General features: G+C 36.5%; 1 protein-coding gene across 5 annotated transcripts in view; it reads left to right on the plus strand.

Moving 5' to 3' along the window:
- Positions 1-20,187, plus strand: part of SULF2 (sulfatase 2) — a 62,069-nt gene that overhangs the window by 11,602 nt on the left and 30,280 nt on the right. For all 5 annotated transcript variants that reach the window (XM_042832346.1, XM_042832345.1, XM_042832343.1 and 2 more), the window contains 4 exons: positions 10,277-10,428; positions 12,892-13,061; positions 17,084-17,234; positions 18,874-19,049. In XM_042832346.1, coding sequence (XP_042688280.1) covers positions 10,277-10,428; positions 12,892-13,061; positions 17,084-17,234; positions 18,874-19,049 — 649 coding nt within the window. The remainder of the gene's footprint in view (positions 1-10,276; positions 10,429-12,891; positions 13,062-17,083; positions 17,235-18,873; positions 19,050-20,187) is intronic.

The following is a 20,187-nucleotide window of genomic DNA, read 5'->3' on the forward strand; positions in this document are numbered from 1 at the left end:
AGGGATCAGTCAGCATCAAGGAAGTGTTTATTTTCACCTGTTATTTCCAAAGATCTCAGCAGATATACCTGTGTGTTTGAGAAACAGCAGAAAACTGTACTTTTGAAATACAGTTTGCACAATTTTGAAAGTAATGTGCTAAGGAGAATATCTCTGGATGTTATGATCAACTTCTGTAACAGTGATATGGGGTGTCCTTGAACATGACTGCAGTAAGGGAAGACCAGGAAAGCACATGAGTTAATTTATAGATTTATTGAAATATTTAGAAGTGCATGGTGTTGCTGGCAAAACCTGCAAATACACACTTTAGCTTCCTACTGCTTTTATTTATTTGTTTATTTTCTTGAAGGGGGAAAAGCAGTCACGGTGAATATGATTTTTGCAGGTGTGTGTTTAATATGTAAGCTCACAGCTCTGAAATGAGAGAGCTGTCATTTTGGTGGAGAGGTTGTTTATCTGTTAATTCATAGGCCAAACCTCCCTGTGTTTCCCTTTTATGTTTTCCTTTTTATTTAAACTTGAAAGGAAAAACTGTACTCTCCTGCTGCTTTTAAGCTTCTCTTAGTGTTCTGTTGTTTTGATTATTTTTTTCCCCTTTTCCGTCACTCATTTCCCATCTCCTTGCTCGTCTCTCTGTAATGCTCATCTCCCTGTGTTTTATTCTGTTGCAAAAGACAATTCTGGTCATCCTGCATTGTAGTATTTTTCCTGTGGCATTTGTGGTTTGGATTCTTATAGACTTTTGATGCTGTGGGCACCTTTGGGAAACGTGCTGATGGTTTGCAGGCAGGAGGGATCAGTGTGGTGCGCGATTCTCCTCCACAAGTTTCAAATAAGATGTGTGAAAGGAGGTTGAAAAGGTGGGACTTTCCTTTAAGTGTTTCTTAGCTTCAGCCTTGGTTGCCACCTTTGTGTTATGCAACTTTAATACTTTAAGAAGTTTTATTAACCAATGACTTAGCAGCATAGAGGTGAAGGTAAGATGATGAGCTCAAGGGAATTTCTGTCTCCACAGTAAGTCAGGATTTTGGCCCTCGTGTAAGATACACTGTTGCTGTATGTGAATCAATTAAATGTTGTGACAGTGCAATGACTGGCTTGTCCTCCTGTGTTGGAAGCCTTTAAGGCAGTAGATGTTAAAGGTGTGTTTTTCTGTGCGTTACCCTGTCTCCCAGTGTAAAAATTACCAGTGTCACAAACAGCAACTAAAAGGTCATGTTCTTATTATATAGCCAGTACATGCAGACACCAGATCTCTAATCTCGATAAACAATCACTCTAGAACATTGTCCCATTACATATTGCGGGGAATTGGGCAAGAAAGGCATTTTGTTGAAACAAGCCGAGTCAATTAGTAAATTAGTCTTTAGAAAAGGCCCTGTAAGCAACATCTGAATTATCAGAAAGTCAAACTAGTGGTCACTGGTACTTTAACTTAGAGCAACAGATGCTTGTAATGGAAAAGAAAGAGATCCTGTGACAAATGTTTCTGAATGTCGGAGTATTTCTCTGCCAGAAGTTCCTGTGTAAACATTCACAGCAAAGAAAACATCCTGTTTTTTGTCAATATACACATCTTTGTACGAGGCATCTTTCAAAACGCACAATACTTTGTTGCTTGCTTGATTCTAACGAGAAATAGCTTTATCAGAATACACGTTTAAACTTCCCCTTAAACGTTAATTAATATAAAAGCTTCTCTTTTCCGTCCGTCTGTCTGTCTGAATGATTAGGTCTTAAAGCTGTTGTCTGATTCCAGAATACTTTGTCAGTCTTATCTGCAGTCAGGAAATTAAAATACATGTTTTTCTTATTAAATTCAATAAAATTAGGGATGATGGGCCAAATTCAGCCTTTCTTTTGCTTCACTGATTCATGCAATTGCTTCAGTGATTTTTCTGCAAGAATTCTATTCATCTATGTTAGGGCTTAGTGTGGCACATTATGCAGCAAATATAGTCTATATCTTGACTAACTTACCATCTTCATTCCTGTCGAGCAGCAGTAACCTGTAGTACAGCTAATTCTATTAAGTTGAATTAACCTATTAAAAAAGGAAAACACTACTTGTTGTGTGGTAATATGTCAGTATCTCACTCTGATGGAAGGTTGTACTTGAATTATGCAAAGAATTAATATATGTCATCCTGCAGCATTTATATATTCTGAACTTAGAGAGAAGTCATTGTTGGAGGTCCATCCCTGCCATTATAATAAATTTCTTGGGAATAAAATTAATAATCATTCTTAGTGCTTTCACGGGGATTTACAGTAATTAACTAATGAATTCATTAAAATTCAGTGACAGTCTTCCATTTCCTCCTTCCTATATTAGGTGAAGATGACACAGTGGTTGACTGCATTCAAGTAATTATTTTTCCACTTCACTGTCTAAGCCTTTGGCATTTTTAACTGATTTTAACGTTAAATTGTAAGATAGAGGAGAAAGGCCATTGGTAAATGCTAAATGATGAAAAGGAGGAACGAATGTGAAAAATATGCAACCAGATTTTAATATCTTGATGCACATCCAGAATATATACTCTTGTTTATCAGTTGGCTGCTGCAGAATTCGCTCTACATAATAGTTGGATTACAGAAATGCTTAAAAACTTAACTGAAGTTGATCTTTGTGTATAATTTTTTGGTAGGGAACAGTTGGTAAACTAAGGAGTCAAACTGTAGACAGAATAATGGAGTATTTTCTGCAAGGCTCAATACATGTAAAGAGAAATATTAAGAACAGTTATGTGCATATAAAGAAAACAGACTGAGAAGGATGTCCTGTATGCAGGGCAGCTACTGAAGATCTGAAGGCCATCTTTTATTATGATAATTAAGTGGCTTAGGAGTCAGACTTGATTTTTAGATGTGATTTGCACAATTAGGAACTGCATTGTTAAGTTATTCACCTCCAAGACATGTGGGTGATGTTTGAAAACTGGGTATCAAGTTTCTGAATTATTTTGCTCAAAAGTAAATTTGTTTCCTGAGATCTTTTTCTCTCTGTATAGAAAAATTACCTTATCTAGGGCTGTCAAATTGTATCTGTTACTTGGCTTGAGATCATTAGGATTTGAAAATGACATGAAAGAAAGCTTCAGCCTACTGGATATATCATGGTAGCAGTTATTGTAAAAGTAAACCAAGAACCTGTGCTGGAAAAGGATGTAAGAAGTGTGCTGCTGTTTAGCCTGAATACATGTCTGTGTTTCTACTTCTGGCAGACTTGGTCCATGGCAGTGAATAATTGAGATGGAATATCCTGCAAATATTTTGGAGAATGACCTTTTCACACAAAACATATTTCTGAATTTTGTGCTTTATGTATGTTAAAGACTTTTTTTTACCTAGCACTGACTTCACATCTATTCTTCAGTCGGTTTTGAATCAAGGACCCATGTGTCTTTTCCCTCTGTTTCTATGAATTGAGCTCTGTGCCTCACTAATTTCACTTTAAGCTTATTATAATGTACGATAACTTGGTGTGAATGCACTAAGTTGAGTTATGTTCCAATGATTATGCAGAGATTGTAGAAATGAAACTCATCTATATAGCTGCTGTTTTATCGCCTGTCTTCTGCATGTAGCTTTATGTTATTTAATGCACATTTTAACCATCCCAGAGAGAGGAATATGTGCATTTCAGTGAGTAACTCACTGAGTAAAATCCACAAAATAGCCTGCAATCAAATAAAACCTTCCAGGAGTCTGAGATGAATGCATCCACAAGTACAGAAATAAGCCAGTGCCTGTGGCTCGCTTCTTTCCAGTCATATTTTATTTCCCTCTTGCCCTCTTTCTTATTTATTCCTCTAATCTATCTGTTTTCAACATAAAATGGTGTAGATTGTGAGAAGCTCCTCTCTTTTTTTCCCTACTGCATGTATTCTGCTGATAGGATGCCAATTTGAAGTGTATTGGCTTTGTTGTATTGATTCATCATTTCAAGCAAGAAGCAGCGATCACCATGTCATAGCATTCAAAATAGCAAAAAAACTAAAGGAGATATTTTCACATTTGAGAAAAAAAGTTAAACCTTTGTTAATTTTGATTGTTAAAATGACTGCACTTTTAAGAAAAATCTGTTGGCTTTATCCTCTTCTGCAGTATCTTTTTGTGTTCTTTTGCTTTTGTAAAAGCCAGTTATTTTGTTTTCATTAAATTTAACTTAATAAACTTCTGCTTCCAGGTTCTAGAAGTAGAATTCCAATTTCTTTGAGTTGAAACATCTTCCTATCTTTCTGTATGCTTTAATAGCACGAGTACTACCCTGAGACCTGTGCCTCATTGTCCAAGTTATGAATAATAGCACTTCCCATCCTTGTGTATTTGTTATGCACACGGTGGGTATCTGTGTGTATGAGACGGGATGCATTTTAAGTGCTGTAAGAGGTGACTAGTCCTTTGGGAAAAAAAAATTGTTAGATTTCTTTTTTTTTGTGTGTGTGTGAAATATAAAAGGTAGATGTACAGAAAGTATACTACTGTATAATCTAGATTTCTTCTGTTTTGGTGGATATCTTGTTGAAAGGAGTTCTGTGGTTATACTGAACCAGAGCTGGACTTCGAATTTGTAAGGCTTCATTATTTTTAACTGTGAACTCTTTTATTATTCTTCCAGTTATAATGCTAAGTGAAAGAAAACAGGCTTTGTTGAAATCTAGAAACTACTTCTTCTTTCACAGCATATCCCAGTAGCTCCCTGGAACCTTGCGATCAATTGACAATATGATGAGGAGGAAAAATCTAACAGTTAGGATTCTCTGTGATCGTAATATATGGAAGGAAGGTGTGATAACTGATGGTGAGTCTTAAACAAGATGTCTCATTGTCTTCATGATTTTGGTATAGGGAAACATTTTGGAGATCTGAATGATCAGACTTAGCCACCAAGGAGCAAGCAGGCTGACTAGTGGTACTGCGCAGCGCTCTGAGCCATGTGGCCAGCGCTCTCTTCTCTTGCGCTGCCCAGTGCAGGAAATGATGCTGTTGCAACACACTGACTCATCTTGTACTGAATTGTTACAAAAGACTGATGAGTTGAAGATTGTTATTTCTAGAGTTTTTCCTTCAACTTTCAGAGTGTATGTGTGAGATAGCTGTTCTGAAAGGTATTTATGCTTTACAATTCTAGTTCTATTTGAACTTTTTAAGCTGTGCCATAGCCTTTAGTGAGAGGCACCTTTTGCCTAGTGACTCCATTGGGAATTTGCTCACCTGAGAAAGTAGAGAGATTTGGCTCATTGTTAGCATTCTTCCATTTGATTCCTTGTTGACCATTTCAAAATATTTGGCTTAAGCCCTTTTGTTTTATTTGGCTTCATCTGATCCTCTTCTGCCAATTCCTCTGATTCACTGCATAGATCTTGGCACTGGTCCTCGGCCATGACTGTGGAATGTGCAATGCAAATTCAGGAAGAGGGACAAAGGTATCATAAAGATTATTCTGTGTTCACTTTGTCCTACTACCATGGTAGTTCCCCAGCACAACAAGAAAACCTGTAGGATATTCTGATTGCAATGGTTACCAGTCACTGTACAATGTTGTTCTTACAACTCTTACATTTAATGAATGAGTTTTGGGTCAGTTATTTTGATACCACACGAGAACTGAAGTTTCCAGAAAATCTCTCTTGTGGAACCAAATTTTATACTAAATTACAGAACTTTATTTCAGAACCTTGTATTACTTCTGCTGTAAATCCATTAATTCCACTGGGTGGATTCCATTGTACATTTTCAGTTTGAGTATATTTGGCCATGATGTGAATGTAGAATTGAATTGACCTTTGGGCTTAATGCTCATTATTTGTACTTAGCCAGGGTGAGGACGTTTTCAAGTTTGCCTTCCTTTGATTGTCTTTCAGAGGACTAAAAGTACTAAAAGTAATTTTTGCTAGATAAACAGCAAAAGAATAAGATCAGAAAGACTTTTTTCCCCTCAAAAAACTCAGCTCAGCTGTAACTAATTGTTCAACTCTGAGTTAGGAAAGACTAGTGTCAGATACAGAAGTAGAAGTCTTTTGAGGTGTGAAAAAAAATCCCTCTGTGTAACTGTAGGACTTGCAACTCAAAGCCTTGCTACCTGGAAAGCTGTCTGCTTAGCTGTATCAAAAGAACGATGATTTAAATGCTTCTTTGAAGTACTTAATACACAGCATTTGTAGTTAAAAGTAGAGGGTCAGTAGCTTTAAACAGGAATTTAACTTCACAGTCACAGTGGAAAGTGCAGTTTAATGGTGTGCTGCCGAGTGCGTACAGCTGAGTGCTGGGAAGGATGTGAAGAGAGGACTCCCAGAGGACAGATGGATGATAGAACTTCTGAGCTTATAGTTCAGGAATAACAAAAAAATTAATTTTACTTTTTCTTGGCTTGATGACTTATTGTGAGAGCAGGAATATTTACAGATATCTTCCTAAATTCTAAAATCCTGAAATCTCATTGATTTGACTTAAGATGGACCTGTTTACTCGTGTAGTCTGTCACAGGATAATTTGGGTTGGAAGGGTACTTGGGAGATCTCCTGTCCACCTCTCCAAAGCCTGCATCAGGCCATGTTGCTGAGCACTTCTTTCAGCCCAGACCTGAAAAACACCCAGAATGAAAACCGTGCTGTCATTTTGAGCAACTTATTTCAATTTCTGACCATTCTCTAAAGCTTTTCTTTCTATCCAGACTGAGCAGAAGACTGACTATGGTCAGTTAGATCTGAACAGCCAAATTAGGGAAACCAAATTAAAGACTAAAATCGTGTTTCTAATTCTGATCTTCTGGCAGTTCTGCAGTGCTGAATCTGTGACTTGCACTACGTTTTCATTGCTGCTATGGGAGCTGCAAAGTTCTGTTATATCCAGCTTACAGTGTTGAGTAGTCTGTATGGCATGAAAAGGATTGAGTGATTCCCCTGCACTGTTTTACTGATGCATTAAGAAGATGAATTATCTTAAAACTTGACATCAAACAGGAAATTATGAATATCCTTTGTAGAGGCCCTTAAGTTCTGTTGCGTATTTTGAAGCTAGAATCAGAAAAAGTAGCAGTGTGTTAGTGTGCTTGATTTTCTTAAAAAGAAAAGAAAGGTTGGGGAGGAGCAGGTGTGGAAACAAGCTTGCAGTTTGGTATAATGATATGTGGTAGAACTAGCCTGAATATTTTCAGTGAAGGTGGCTGCTGTCTTTTGGAGCACATTTGAAACTGAGATGTCTGTTCTTTAGATAGGTGAGAGCTGCTTTTTAAGCAGGGAGCTGTGTGCCTAGTGTGTCTGCAATTGTGTTACGTTCAGAGCAGACCTTTGTGTTAACTGAGAGCAAAGGGCAAATTCTTACGTGCATGATTTTTTTTTCTGTATAGGAAGAGGGTTGTTTTTTTTTTTTTAAACTAAGAAACAAAACAACAACAACAAAAAAAACCAAAAACAACAACAACAACACAAAACACTGAGGCCTCTTGTGAAAATTCCACTCTGTACCAAAGGATTTTCCAGGTGCTTATCATTGAAGACTGAGACCCTGAGAAAAGAACTGGGAAAGATTAGGAACCCTGCGGAAGCGGTAATAGTGTACAAAGGACTCAATTCTTCTGTATCCTGTTTTGTTTGGTCTTAGGAGAAAATATGTTCTGTAGCGTTTAAAGCAAAGGGAAATCACACTTTTGATGCATTTATTAGAAACAATCACTTGGTGTTTTTTAGTGATCCTTTCATAGGTTGGATATGGGAACATGGCTGAGTGTATCAAAACAGCAGTCCTTGAAAATGTTTGTTAAGGAAATCTTGGAGCAGCTTGGAATTGGATGTTCCGAAGGCATATGTGCTCTACTGAGCAGCTGTCTCTCGTGGTGAACTAATCTGATGAGGGGAAAAATGTGTTAGAAAGAATCTTTACAATCTAAAATGAAAATCTTTCATCAGCATCAAGAGTGCTTTTTGTAACCCAATATTTTGTAGTACAGAGAAGTGATGTTTTAACAGTTTTTGAATAACAGGCCTTTAAAAGGCTGAAAAGGAGGGAGGAGGGGAAAAAAGAAAAAGAGGTGTAGTGGAACACTGGAAACAACAGAGAAAATTATTTAAAGCTCATTGACATCCATGAAACAGTATGAAGACATCCTGAATATACAATGCGGGGTATGCAGAAGGTGCTGGAAGGAACTTCTGTCAGACTTGCCTTTAAGGCCTCTGCAGAACAACAATGCAGTAATTCATTACAGAATGCCTCTTTCCTGAATTCTTCAGGCATAGGTTTTAGGAACTGAGGGGTTTCATTGAGCAGAAATGCCAAATTCATCTGTTGGAATATAATTGAATGATAATATATTGAATGGGAGATGAGAAGCTTTGGACTGCTTTATGTTCACCTGCTACTGTAGGTAGTAGTCAGTGTTTCAGTCCTTATGTGTAACAAGGATGAGAGAAGAAAATGTTCACCTGCATACATTAATTACCCACTATCACTATGAGTTGCCTTTCACTCTTTAAAAATTTGAAGTTGTTCATAAAGCAGAAACATTTGAAAAAATATATACTGTACAAACAGTTCCTGAGAAATGTGATAATTTTTATTTGTAGTGGGGCAGATATAGCATCAAGATGTACGTGAGGACAGTGAAACAGAGATTCTTTTCTGTGTCATGTTTATCAGTCACCCAGCCCTTCTGTAAGTGGCTGGCTTGTACATAGCTTGCTCTGAAAGTAATGCCTTCTCCTTATTTCCATAGGAATTGTAACAGATCCAAAGAGTGCAAAAGCACTTTGATAGAGCAAATTCTCAGTGACAAAACACAGTTTTTCATTATGGTCACCACCATTAGCTATTCATGTGGATGAGCTGATTGAGATACTCTTAATTTCATGGTGTGACAGCTGTGTGTGGCCATCTGGAACTTGGCTTGTCTTTCGTAGCACTGTTGCCACTGCTGAAACAAGCTGTCCTCCACCTTGCTGTGCTCGCATCCGCTGTGAGCTGGATCTGATGTGTATTTGGTGCACAGTATATTTGCTCCCTATAAATTGATTCCATTCTGTTCTGTCATGTATTACGATCCTGTAAACGTTTCCCATTTTTATAGAAAAGAGAATTGCTATCTAGTAATAACATGGAGCTCTCTCATGTACTGTTGTGTAACATGATTTCTCACTAGATCTCTTGGACAGGTTCTGCCCCTGCAAATAGCCACAGTTCCATTGACTACAGTGAGGCTGGCCCTTCTTACCTCACTGTCCATATGCACACTGTGTGTACACTCCTTGTACAGAAATACAAGAAGATGTGATATCAGATGTTGTGGCTGAAAGCTTAAAAAACACTTCAAGAATCAGGAGCTGAGAACTGTATGCTCAAAACTCCTGGGTTTTGAGATAAGCTTTATTCTAAGACTGAGATCCATGCAAGGTGCAGCAGCATTACTGCTTCTGAATTGAAAATATTTGTAATGTCAAGGAGAACAAGTGAAGGTCTTCATGCTGGTCTTTGTGATAGTGCTAACCTGTATTGCCAGAGCATTCAGAACTTCACGTGTGAGCTCTGAAATGAAAATTCAGATGTTGAATCACATTGCAATCTCCAGGCCAAGAGCAGAATTTTGCCTGTAAGCTGTAAAAACAAATAAAGCAACCAGAAGAGGGTTTGATTTGTCCTGCAGTGGCATAGTGATGATATATTGTAACATTCTTAACTGTTTTTTGGAGAATAATTTGTGTCTGTATGCTTGTGGTTTACAGAGCAAATCTAGCAATTACATAAGCTGGGAGGAGGGCTCAAGTGTCTGGATGACATTCTGTTAGAATCCTTGCGCTTACTCTGTACTTGTTCTGCAAAGCAAGGCTGCTGCTTCAGTTCTTTTATGCAGCAGTTTTAAAATTTGACTGTGTTTATGGTTCTCGTGTCATCGTTCCTCCTAAGCCAGCCTCCTGCTGGTGACTTCACTGCTTCTGACAGTTCTTAGGTGGAGACCTTGAGTGGGTGTAACCACAATGAAAAACGTAGCTAAATTGGGTGATTCAGAGCAGGGTGAGATAATGTGACAACCGGTGCTATTTTAAACATTCTCTGTTTTGCTGGTAGCAGTCTCAAAATATCAGCCCGTAAAACAAATGTAACTGTGTTCCAGTGTGTGTCATACGTATTCAGAATGCAAATCAAAAAGAAACAGACAAACTCATAACTCACTTCAAGGAAAATGTTCCAGTTTCAAAAGAGAATTGAAAGAATATGACTAAACAGAGTATCTTTGAGATGTTTCTTACTATACTTCTGCTTTCTCTACCCTTAGCTTTCTTTGGAAAGTACCTCAATGAATATAATGGTTCCTATGTGCCTCCTGGTTGGAAAGAATGGGTTGGATTACTTAAAAATTCCCGATTTTACAACTACACACTCTGTAGAAATGGAGTGAAGGAGAAACATGGATTTGACTACTCCAGGGTAGGTCTTACGGATTTATTTCAATTTCTTTAACGTTTGAATGTGACTGTGAGATAACTGCAGTTTCAGTCTAATTAAAGAATTCCCATCATACTTGAAAGCTGCTCTGTGTAACATTAGCTACAATACAGAAGGCTCCATGTCTGGACTCTCTGTTATCTTCTGTTCAGTGAGGGTCATATTACTGAAAACATTGTTAACAGAAATAGAAACAAACAAAACATCCTGAGACTGCTGATGTGTATTATGAGCTGCAGATGTGAAAACGGATTTAAATGCTGCATGACAACTATTTCTCCTCTTTGTACTTTAATTATCTTGTGCTAAATCTGATTGCCATCTATTCCCCTGGTATAGAACTGATTTCAGCAGAGTTACACAAGCATAAATGAGATAAGAATCCAGTTCCCTCCAGCTAGACCCATCTTTTTATGTTAATTTAATTTACTTGTTTCACAGCTATAATATAATGGAGAATTCATAGAATCCTGCTGCTTTTTATGGTAATTCAGACTTTGCTGTCTAAGTGAATGGAAAAATGAACTGTTAAATGTATATCACCGTGTGTTGTTACAGGTGTGTATGTTCCTAATGTCCTTTCCAGGATATTATATATTCCATGGCCAAACTTATAAAGTGCCTGCAGATTATTACTACAGCTCAGTCACCTGTTTGCAGTCAGGAGAGGATCTATTTCAGCCAAAAGTGTGAACTTCCCAAAGGAACTGGCTTTGCTCAAGTATAATTATAAATAAAATAATCAGTAAACTGCTGTAGTTCAAGTAGTGTGTAACTTCAAAGGCTAACTTAGCAGTGATACTGATTTTTAAGATGTATTTGCTTAGCAGGGATTCAGTTCACTTTCTTTTATTGAGCATCTGCCTCTGTTTTTTCATTTCAGTAATATGTTCACAGTTTTTTCTTTACAAGTTTGAAGTCTATATGATTTCCTCCCTCCCATCACCCATTTGTAATTTTTTATTGAATCTACATTGTACTGAAAGATAAAACTTGACAGGCTTCTAGTATTTCCTTTTCTATTACCAGCTGCTAAGGGTTACAGACAATTGATAGAATTATTTGTCTTTTATTTCCCTTCTGATCTCTCAAGAATCAAAGTTAATCCTTGTAGCCATGTTACCAAAAATGTTGTGGTGGAAATCAACCTTACATGAAACAATCTCAGGCAAGTGATGTCATAGGGCAGTGTTCCCTGTTTGTGTAACAAGAAGTCAATTTTACAGTTTTATTTTACATGCCAAGATCCTCGACTCAATTTTGTATATGTAACAATTTAAAATGTTTAGGTTTTCATTCTGTTCAGTTTTTCTGAGTTTGTTAATTGAAAGAACAGGTCTGAAAAGATAAATATTTTTACAATCTTCGTATTTTTTGCCTAATACTCAACATATTAAACAGTACATGGCAGTGTTAACACTGGGGTTCAAATGAACAAACACAAGCAGAAATACAAAATTGGTTCTCTGATCTTCCTACCATTTGTTTTGCTTGAAAACCTACTTTTCCAGCAAATAACATGATAATGAGATTATATTTTGTCACTATCTACTTGACATAATTGATGTTAATTATATGCCAGTTGAACTGAAAAAAATAACCATTACTGATTCTGTCCTCCAAAGTAACTGCTGAGCCCTTATCCTGTGAAAACCAAATCTTTGCAAATTCTTTCAGATTCTCCAACAGGAATTACTCTACTCCGTTTTTTCTTTTTCTTTTTCTTCCAACTTTGAAAGTTCAATTTCTAGTCCTGTTTGCATTCACAGCATTTCCCACAGTACAGTACAGACTGTCTGCAATGCATATAGTTCCAGCAGGTGCCAGAAGATGTGTACACTTACTAGAAAATATATTATCCATATCTTACAAAGGGAGTTTTCTAAATTATCAGTGATTAATTTGATAGAGGTGTATCTCTATCAGATTGTTATTGTACCTGTAATATAGAATGACATTTTCAGTCCAATCACTCCAGCAACTTCTAGGTTTAGAGATTTCTGGTTCAGAGGAAGATGAAGGAAAATTAACATATATTTGCATTTGAAGAGCACGTTTGTGGTGTGAGGTTGGACTGCACAACTTCAAGAAAATTTCAACATCAAAAACCAAATAATTTAGCTTGTATTTTTCCTTTAATTTTTCATTTCTGTTTCATTAATACCTGGTCATTTTGTTTAGTATTGTGATCTTCACGGTGAGAAGAAAGAGTCCCATTTGAGCTTCTTCATTGTCCTTCATTTCTGTTGTTTTTCATTTTTCTAGACAGTGAAGAAAGAATTATTTGGTGTATGTTTTAATGTCTGCAATTTACCTCCTCCTCTTTCCCTTTCTGAGCTAAGTAGCTTCCTTTTTCCTGTTTTTTATGATACCTCCCCTTCACATTCCACCCCAACATGAAATTATTTTTGAAATATCTCATTATACCTTTCCTTCTACTTGCAGGATTATCTCACTGATCTGATAACCAATGACAGTATTACCTTCTTCAGAATATCAAAGAAGATGTATCCTCACAGGCCTGTTTTGATGGTTATAAGCCATGCAGCTCCTCATGGCCCTGAAGATTCAGCCCCTCAATATTCACATCTCTTTCCTAATGCTTCACAACACATGTAAGGAAAAATAAAACCCTGATATTTCAGGTTCAGGAGTATAAATTTTGGGTGATTTTTTATTTTTTGTTTTTTTATTTTATTTTTTTTAATACTCTTGGCATAACTTTGTCAAAAACATATAGGAAGAGGTTTTGGAGATTTTCTGGGGAGGATCATTCATGTGGAATCCCTTGGACAGTATTTTGTAGCTATTACAAAAATCACATAGTATGCATTAATTATTACTTCTATTTTTATATCAAAAGAGAGGCTGCCTGAGACTGGCAGTTTCTGAATGAGCTGTTATGTCCATAAATGATGCTGTACAGTGTTTTGAAAACAACCAAAGTCATCAAACCAGTATTGTCTAGTTACCAAGTTAAAGTTTTAAGAAGCTCCAATGCAGTATCATGGTGAGATAGTTCTTGTTCATAGCTATGGAGGCTTTCTGCATGTACAGCTCTGTAATTCTTCAGTAGAGGATTTTTTCGTGCTGATAAATCAAATTATTCACTTCAATTACCTTTTAGCATAACTGCAAAAAATCAGTATTTTTCTAATTCGTGTCTTTGTGCCTTCATTGATGTTCATCACTTGTAACTTTATTCCTGTTTTTTTTTTTGTTGTGGTGGGTTTTTTTGTTTTTTTTTGTTTTTTTCTTTTGAGAGGAATTCTGTTCTGTTTTGGATTTGTGAAGGAACTGGTAACTGATTGAAATAATCAGTTGGTAGCTAAAGCTGCTCAGGACTAATCCAAAGTCCAGAGAAATCCATTTGAGCCTTTTCACTTCATTTAAAATGGAGTTGAAGAGAAAAAAACCTTTCCTTATTATCTAGCTGCAGTGGAACTTAGAATTGTATTTCTTAATTCTGTGCTGTGCTAACAAAGACAGTTCTGAAGCATTGGTGGGTCAGTGCAAAGGAACAGAAGGAAGGCCTGCAATTAAAAATATAAGCTACATCTATTTTTCATTTGTTTATGGTGTAACTTCATTTTTAGATAAACAAGGTTTATCTTTGTGATTATAAAATAGTTACATGAATCTATTTTTAATTGCAGGTGATTCTTCTTGTACTGATGACAATTATACTGGAAATATCATTTTTGTAGAAAAAAATATATATAATATACTTACATACATATATATATATATATGAACACCAAAGCATAGAATGGTATATGTTTTCTGTGCAAAGAAACTGCCGATCTGATTTTAAGCACTTTTCATTTAATTATTTAAAAATGATCGAAGAGATCTTCATCAGCTTGGTTTTAAGATTAATTTCAAAAATGCAGAATGTGCATCATTCCCTCACTGTATACATAGATCAGTTCTCTTGTTTCCATTCTTCCTTCTGTTCCCACATCCCAAGGGAATCTCAGTGACAGATAATTCTGCCAATGACAATGTATGCAGTTCTCACTGTTTTGTTGTCTTCTGGACTGAGCAGAGAAAGATCAGAACACTTTGTATGAATTGCCCTAAAGCAGTAACTTGAACAAAGTCGTTGCCCAGCCCTGAAACCAGAGGGCAATACACCACGTAGCATGGCTTCGTACCTCTGCTTGTGTCAGCACCACTGAAGTCTGTATGTGGATCCTTAAGCTATAGCCACAGAGAGATGGTGCATCCAAAATGCAATTCTTATGCTGGGCACATTGCACTGTTTAGCATTGTTAAAATCCATGCTGCTAAATTTTTATATTGGCTTAGACTGACAATCAGTGTGTTCCTTTGCTTGAGATCCCCAGTACTTATTTCTGTTGCTAATTTATGCTGTTGTTCTCATGCTTCTATTGTTAGATATACTAGCTGGCATGAATATTGTACCCTATGCTGCAGTCACTGTCCTTTTTCTGTACAACTCCTGTTTGTGTGCATTTCTGGTCTGATGTGAAATTTAGCCTCGTCAATCAGCATTCAGCAAGCAAATCTGTAGGCTGCATGGCCAGTTCTCATTTTTTACTGCTTGTACTGAGGGCTGCAGAGAATGCCACAGTTTGGCAGTTTGACAGCGATCAGAAATGTTATCTCTATAGAGGTTACACTTTACCACCCATCTTTTCCAAGGTCAAATGCAGTCAGGCTTGGATTTATCATCTGAGTACACTTGAAGAGGTTATCTTAACCAACTTCTAGGAATGTTACGTTTGTGTATTTTTCCTACAAGACAGACAAATCTGTTAAGTGTAAAAGAGTTACATTTGTAGTAATCAAAGAAAATCATGGGCTTTGGTTGGATTAAACAGCGGGAGGTTTCCAATCAGCCAGGAAATCACAAAGTAAGCTGAAAAGGAGTGTGCCAAGCATTTTTGATTCATTCTGGGCATCACATAGCAACAGTTTCCATAACTGTCAGCATTTTCAAAGGAGCAATGTCATTATTTCAGCCACAATAACATTCTGAAATTCAAGAGGCTATTAACAATACACAGAGAATAAACACCAGCCCTTTCCTCCCTATATGAAGAAGCTTCCATTTGCCACCTACGCACATTTTTCAGATAGCATCAAACAAAGGCTTTCTGCATAGAACATTTCACTGTCGGATTATTAATTTCATATTTATGTAAAAACTTAAGATTACCTGTCATATGCAAAGATACATTAGAAACACTAACTTCAAGGAGAAGTTTCAGCTTATGTTACTGTTGTTTATCTTAATAACTTACCCTGCTGCTTTGCTGCATACACAAAAACGACAGTGTAGGTATTTGCCAAGCAGGAGCTGAGTTTGTCAGGAAATTGTGTTTGGGAAGAAGAAAGTAGCTGAGTATCTGCTATTTTTTTCCTGTATTACTGTGTCACCTTCTTAGGTTGCACTTTTGCATAGAGTGAGTTTATTGTTTTGATTGAAAAAGAGAGACTCAGCAAATCATTTAGGAATAGTAATTTCTAATATTTTAAACTCTACCTGAGATGTGTGTGAACCAGGACACGAAGAAACTAACAGATGTGGTTCTTCGTCTTAAACAGTAAAAAAAGCTTTTAAGGGATATTTATGGTAGATAAAAATAGTATTTATTGTAAATATAAGCTACAAATATAACTTTGAAGCAAGTTGGTGATACAGAGTCAACACCATGATAATGATGTACCAAAGTAAGTCTTTTATTTAGATTTGGCTTATGTAGAATGATATAATTATGCAGGAAAGAGCATTTTCTGAAACAGCTAACTACATGAGATAATGGACTATCAGTGCTATTTCTCCTCATCACTTTGGTGGTTACAAGATTATGAGTATTTGGAGGGGCTGTGAGATTCCAGGAGGATATTGATTCCAGCTCTTGGGATTTTTACAGGAAGTTGAATTAATCTGGTTTTAGTTTGAACTCACTGGAATTTGAAAGTTTCTTATGATTGCAAATGACTTAGTGGCTTGAAAGTATTGACAAAATACAGTCCTATTTCCCCTCACTCCTGCTTTTTTTGGCAGGTCTTTAAAATCTGGCTATATATCCACTTCTGCTTGCCATGAGCTCACATGCAGTTTGATACCACCAGGTAGGGTGCCTCTGCTGCTCTGGGTACATGAGTGCTGAAGTCTGAAAGTAGCCAGTCATGTTAAATTGAAAAAAGCTGATTTAAAAAAACATACTGGAAGCTTCTCAACATGTTCTGTAGTTATTGTTAAACAGCTTGCACTGTGCTAATGTGGGCAGAATGAACAAAGTGATTAATTACATGAGTAGAAAATAAGCAGTAGTACATGCTTTTTGACCTGATAACATGTCCTAATACATCCCAGTTGTGAAGTTAGACTTCCGAGGGTGGTGTCTTGGCCTTGAAAAGTATCTGTGTTAGTCTGATGACACTGCAGAAACAATGTTTACTCTTTTAATAGGTTTTATTCCCCACGGAGTTTTCTCCTATCTCCTATTAGAACGTAAAGAACGAAACTCCTGAACTCAATATTTTCTTGTGTACCTCAGAGAGTAAGTCCTGTAGTATTGATGAAATAGTAGCTATTGTTACACATTATGTGTGTTTTTTTGCTGCACTGCTAAAATAGTCTACTTTTCTCTTTGCTTCTCAGCACTCCTAGCTATAACTATGCTCCAAACCCAGACAAGCACTGGATAATGAGGTATACGGGTCCCATGAAGCCTATACACATGGAGTTCACTAACATGTTACAGAGAAAGCGCCTTCAAACACTCATGTCTGTGGATGATTCTATGGAGATGGTAAGATTAACCATCACTTTTTGGGTCAATATGGGTTTGTTTCTTGAGTTAAGCTTCAAAATGTGATGCATATGCAGGTAAGAGAAAAAGGACTTTTCAGTTTTAAATAGCTGGGTGTTCCAAGTCAGCTAATTTGTTGCTGTAGACACATTACTGAAAACAAAATGTTAATCTAAACTTTAAAAATATATGTTCTAATAGTGCAAAGCCATCCTACAGCCTGTTGAAGATATGTATGTGACAGTGGACCTATTTTGGTGCTGTAACGCAGGGTTTCTGGGAGAACTCAGAAAATTAAAACAGGTTAAAAAAGGAACAATCCCATGATAAATCACACCTAGGATGTTAAATGCTAAAAGAAAATAAGAATATAGGTAGATTTCTATTTTCTTTTAAATCTGCTTTATATAACAGTGGGAACTTTGAACTGATATATCTGAATTAGCTAATAGCTACTGTGAGAAAGAGTGGGTTTGTTTCCAGTTGTAAGAAGGCAGTTGCAATTTTCTGCTTATCTCTTGGCATTCTTTATCAAAATGGTAGAGCATAAAAGTCCTGGAAGGCGAAGATGAGGTTATCTGGATGCCATTGCATGAACTTGTTAGTAATGACTTATAATTTCTGATTCAGGCAAGTGTGATCTCTACTCCAGATTAATGAACCTGCTTAGATACATCAGATATCAGTATTAGAGATTATCTATTTTACTGTAAAATGGTTTGACTTTGGATTAATTTCATATGCATATTTACTGCAGGAAAAATTGGTTGGGTTGTTTGTAGTTGTAATCCCCAGATTGGTCTGATCTTTTCATCTGAATTGTATCTAACAGTCTTTCAGTATTAAAGAAAGTGAAAACAGCAGCAACAACAGGAAAGTAACAAAAAAGAGTGGGTTTTTTTCAGTGCTGTTTTGTCTTGAAATGTGTAAGACATGACTTAATGCTTTACCATTCTAGGACCTTGGCAAGTGAAAATAGTACATAAAAATTGATCTGTGGTGCTCATGTTGGTGTATTTCATGTGAAGATTCTCATATAAATCTATAGGAGCAACCACAAATAGAAAATTAAGAGAACATGCTATGTTAGTTCTCTAGTGAAACTGAGTGGTGTTTATCTGAAAGAGATTTTGCAGATATTCTACATAATGAGAACTCATTTGTCTGAAGGCAAGATTGTTAAGTGTTGCTTAAAGAAGTGTGAGATGCAAAATGCTGTCATTTTATTAGAATTGCTTGCTGACAGGAAAAGATAAAGGTGGAGAATTTCAGAAATGCTCATCACCTTGAAACTCTCATCTCTGTTATCAAAATAACATCAAATACAAAAATGTACTTAATGCTGTTTTGACAGTTCTCATGCAAAATGCTGAACCCAAGCATTTTTAAAGCTATGAGATGTTAACGTGTTTACCTAAAAACAGAAAATGGGGATTTGCCTTGTAATATATAGCTGCAATATTCAATCAGTACATTTTCTGTAGTTATAAGCTATTTGGAATAGATCAGTGTGATAAGTCAGTGACATCCAGGGTTGCTGTTATTTGTAGATTACACACAGACTGAAAATTATCTCCCGTATCTCTTTATAGTACATCTCAGTGAAACAAATACTGTGGGTTTTTTGCTTTTTTTTCAGATTTACAACACACTGGTTGAAACTGGTGAACTGGACAATACATATATAATATACACAGCAGATCATGGTTATCATATTGGTCAGTTTGGGCTGGTGAAGGGAAAATCGATGCCGTATGAGTTTGATATCAGAGTTCCTTTCTACGTCCGAGGGCCAAATGTGGAGGCTGGGTCCTTGTAAGTTTTCTCTATTGTGTGTGCATGTGTATATGTAGCTACCAGAAAAATTCTTTGTGCATATCTCTGGTCATACTGACCTGGCATACAAGTGGAGGCACAAAATTCTGCATGTTCTGACTGACTTCCTGCTCATCTGTGGCAGCAGAATAAGTCTGTCTTAGCTAGCAGAATTGAGAGCACGTGCTGGTATAACAGGATCAAGCAGTTTTTACAGTTACCTTTTTGGTTGCATAGGTGTGCAGCACAAGGCTTTTGTGGCTGTAGTTGAAAAAGCCACTTGGAATTGGGTCTGTTGTAGAAAACATTTGTGAGTCTTCTTTTGAGGAATGCAAGTATTACACACATCTGTAATATTTTCAAGGTGAAACATGTATGGTATAACGTTCACTGCTACATTAAATTATTGTTGCCAGACATTAATTAAATCTCCTACTGAAGTCATTTGTTTCAACTTATGAAGAAGAATGTATGTAATAGTTTATCCACAATTATCATCCGCAGACTCCCTCTGGTTCATCCTTTGAGATTACATGGTTAGTGTTGTTTGTCAGATTCACACAAGCATGCCGAATATGACTGTTAATTAAATTGGTAGCTTTGATCAGCTAAGAAATTATGTAAATACACTTTCTAAGCAATTATTTCAATAGCAAATATTTGCACTTAAGTAATGATTTTGGACAGAGTGCCATAATTTGCTGCCTTTTATTTATATAAATGTGCATGTTTTAGCATAATTAACACACAGTCTTCCACACACCGTTTTTTCATTACAGCAGAGGAATGTGTTCCAACACATCATCCATTAGCAAATAGTTACGAATAAACCTTGTTCCATTTACTAGTTAAATTCACTGATTCAAATTATGAGTAGGGACAAAAATGTTAGATTCTGTAGATGTTGCAGTGTGTATATGTGCTTACTGACAGTAGTTCTGCATGTGAAATAAGCAGTTCTCGTAGTTAAACTGAATGTTAAGCGTGATTTCATTTTTAGCACCAAGTGTTCAACTGCTGATTTCAGTTGAAGTTGTGAAGTACTGAAAATCTTTGGGGTTTTTATTATTTGTTTGGTATTGTGTTCTTATGTTTTTTCCCTCCCCTCCGTTTAAGTTTACAGAACAACTTTGTGAAG

This window comes from Centrocercus urophasianus, unplaced genomic scaffold (genome assembly GCF_019232065.1).
Source record: "Centrocercus urophasianus isolate 14NV4802_14NV808 unplaced genomic scaffold, USGS_Curo_1.0 seq_38, whole genome shotgun sequence".
NCBI lineage: Eukaryota > Metazoa > Chordata > Aves > Galliformes > Phasianidae > Centrocercus > Centrocercus urophasianus.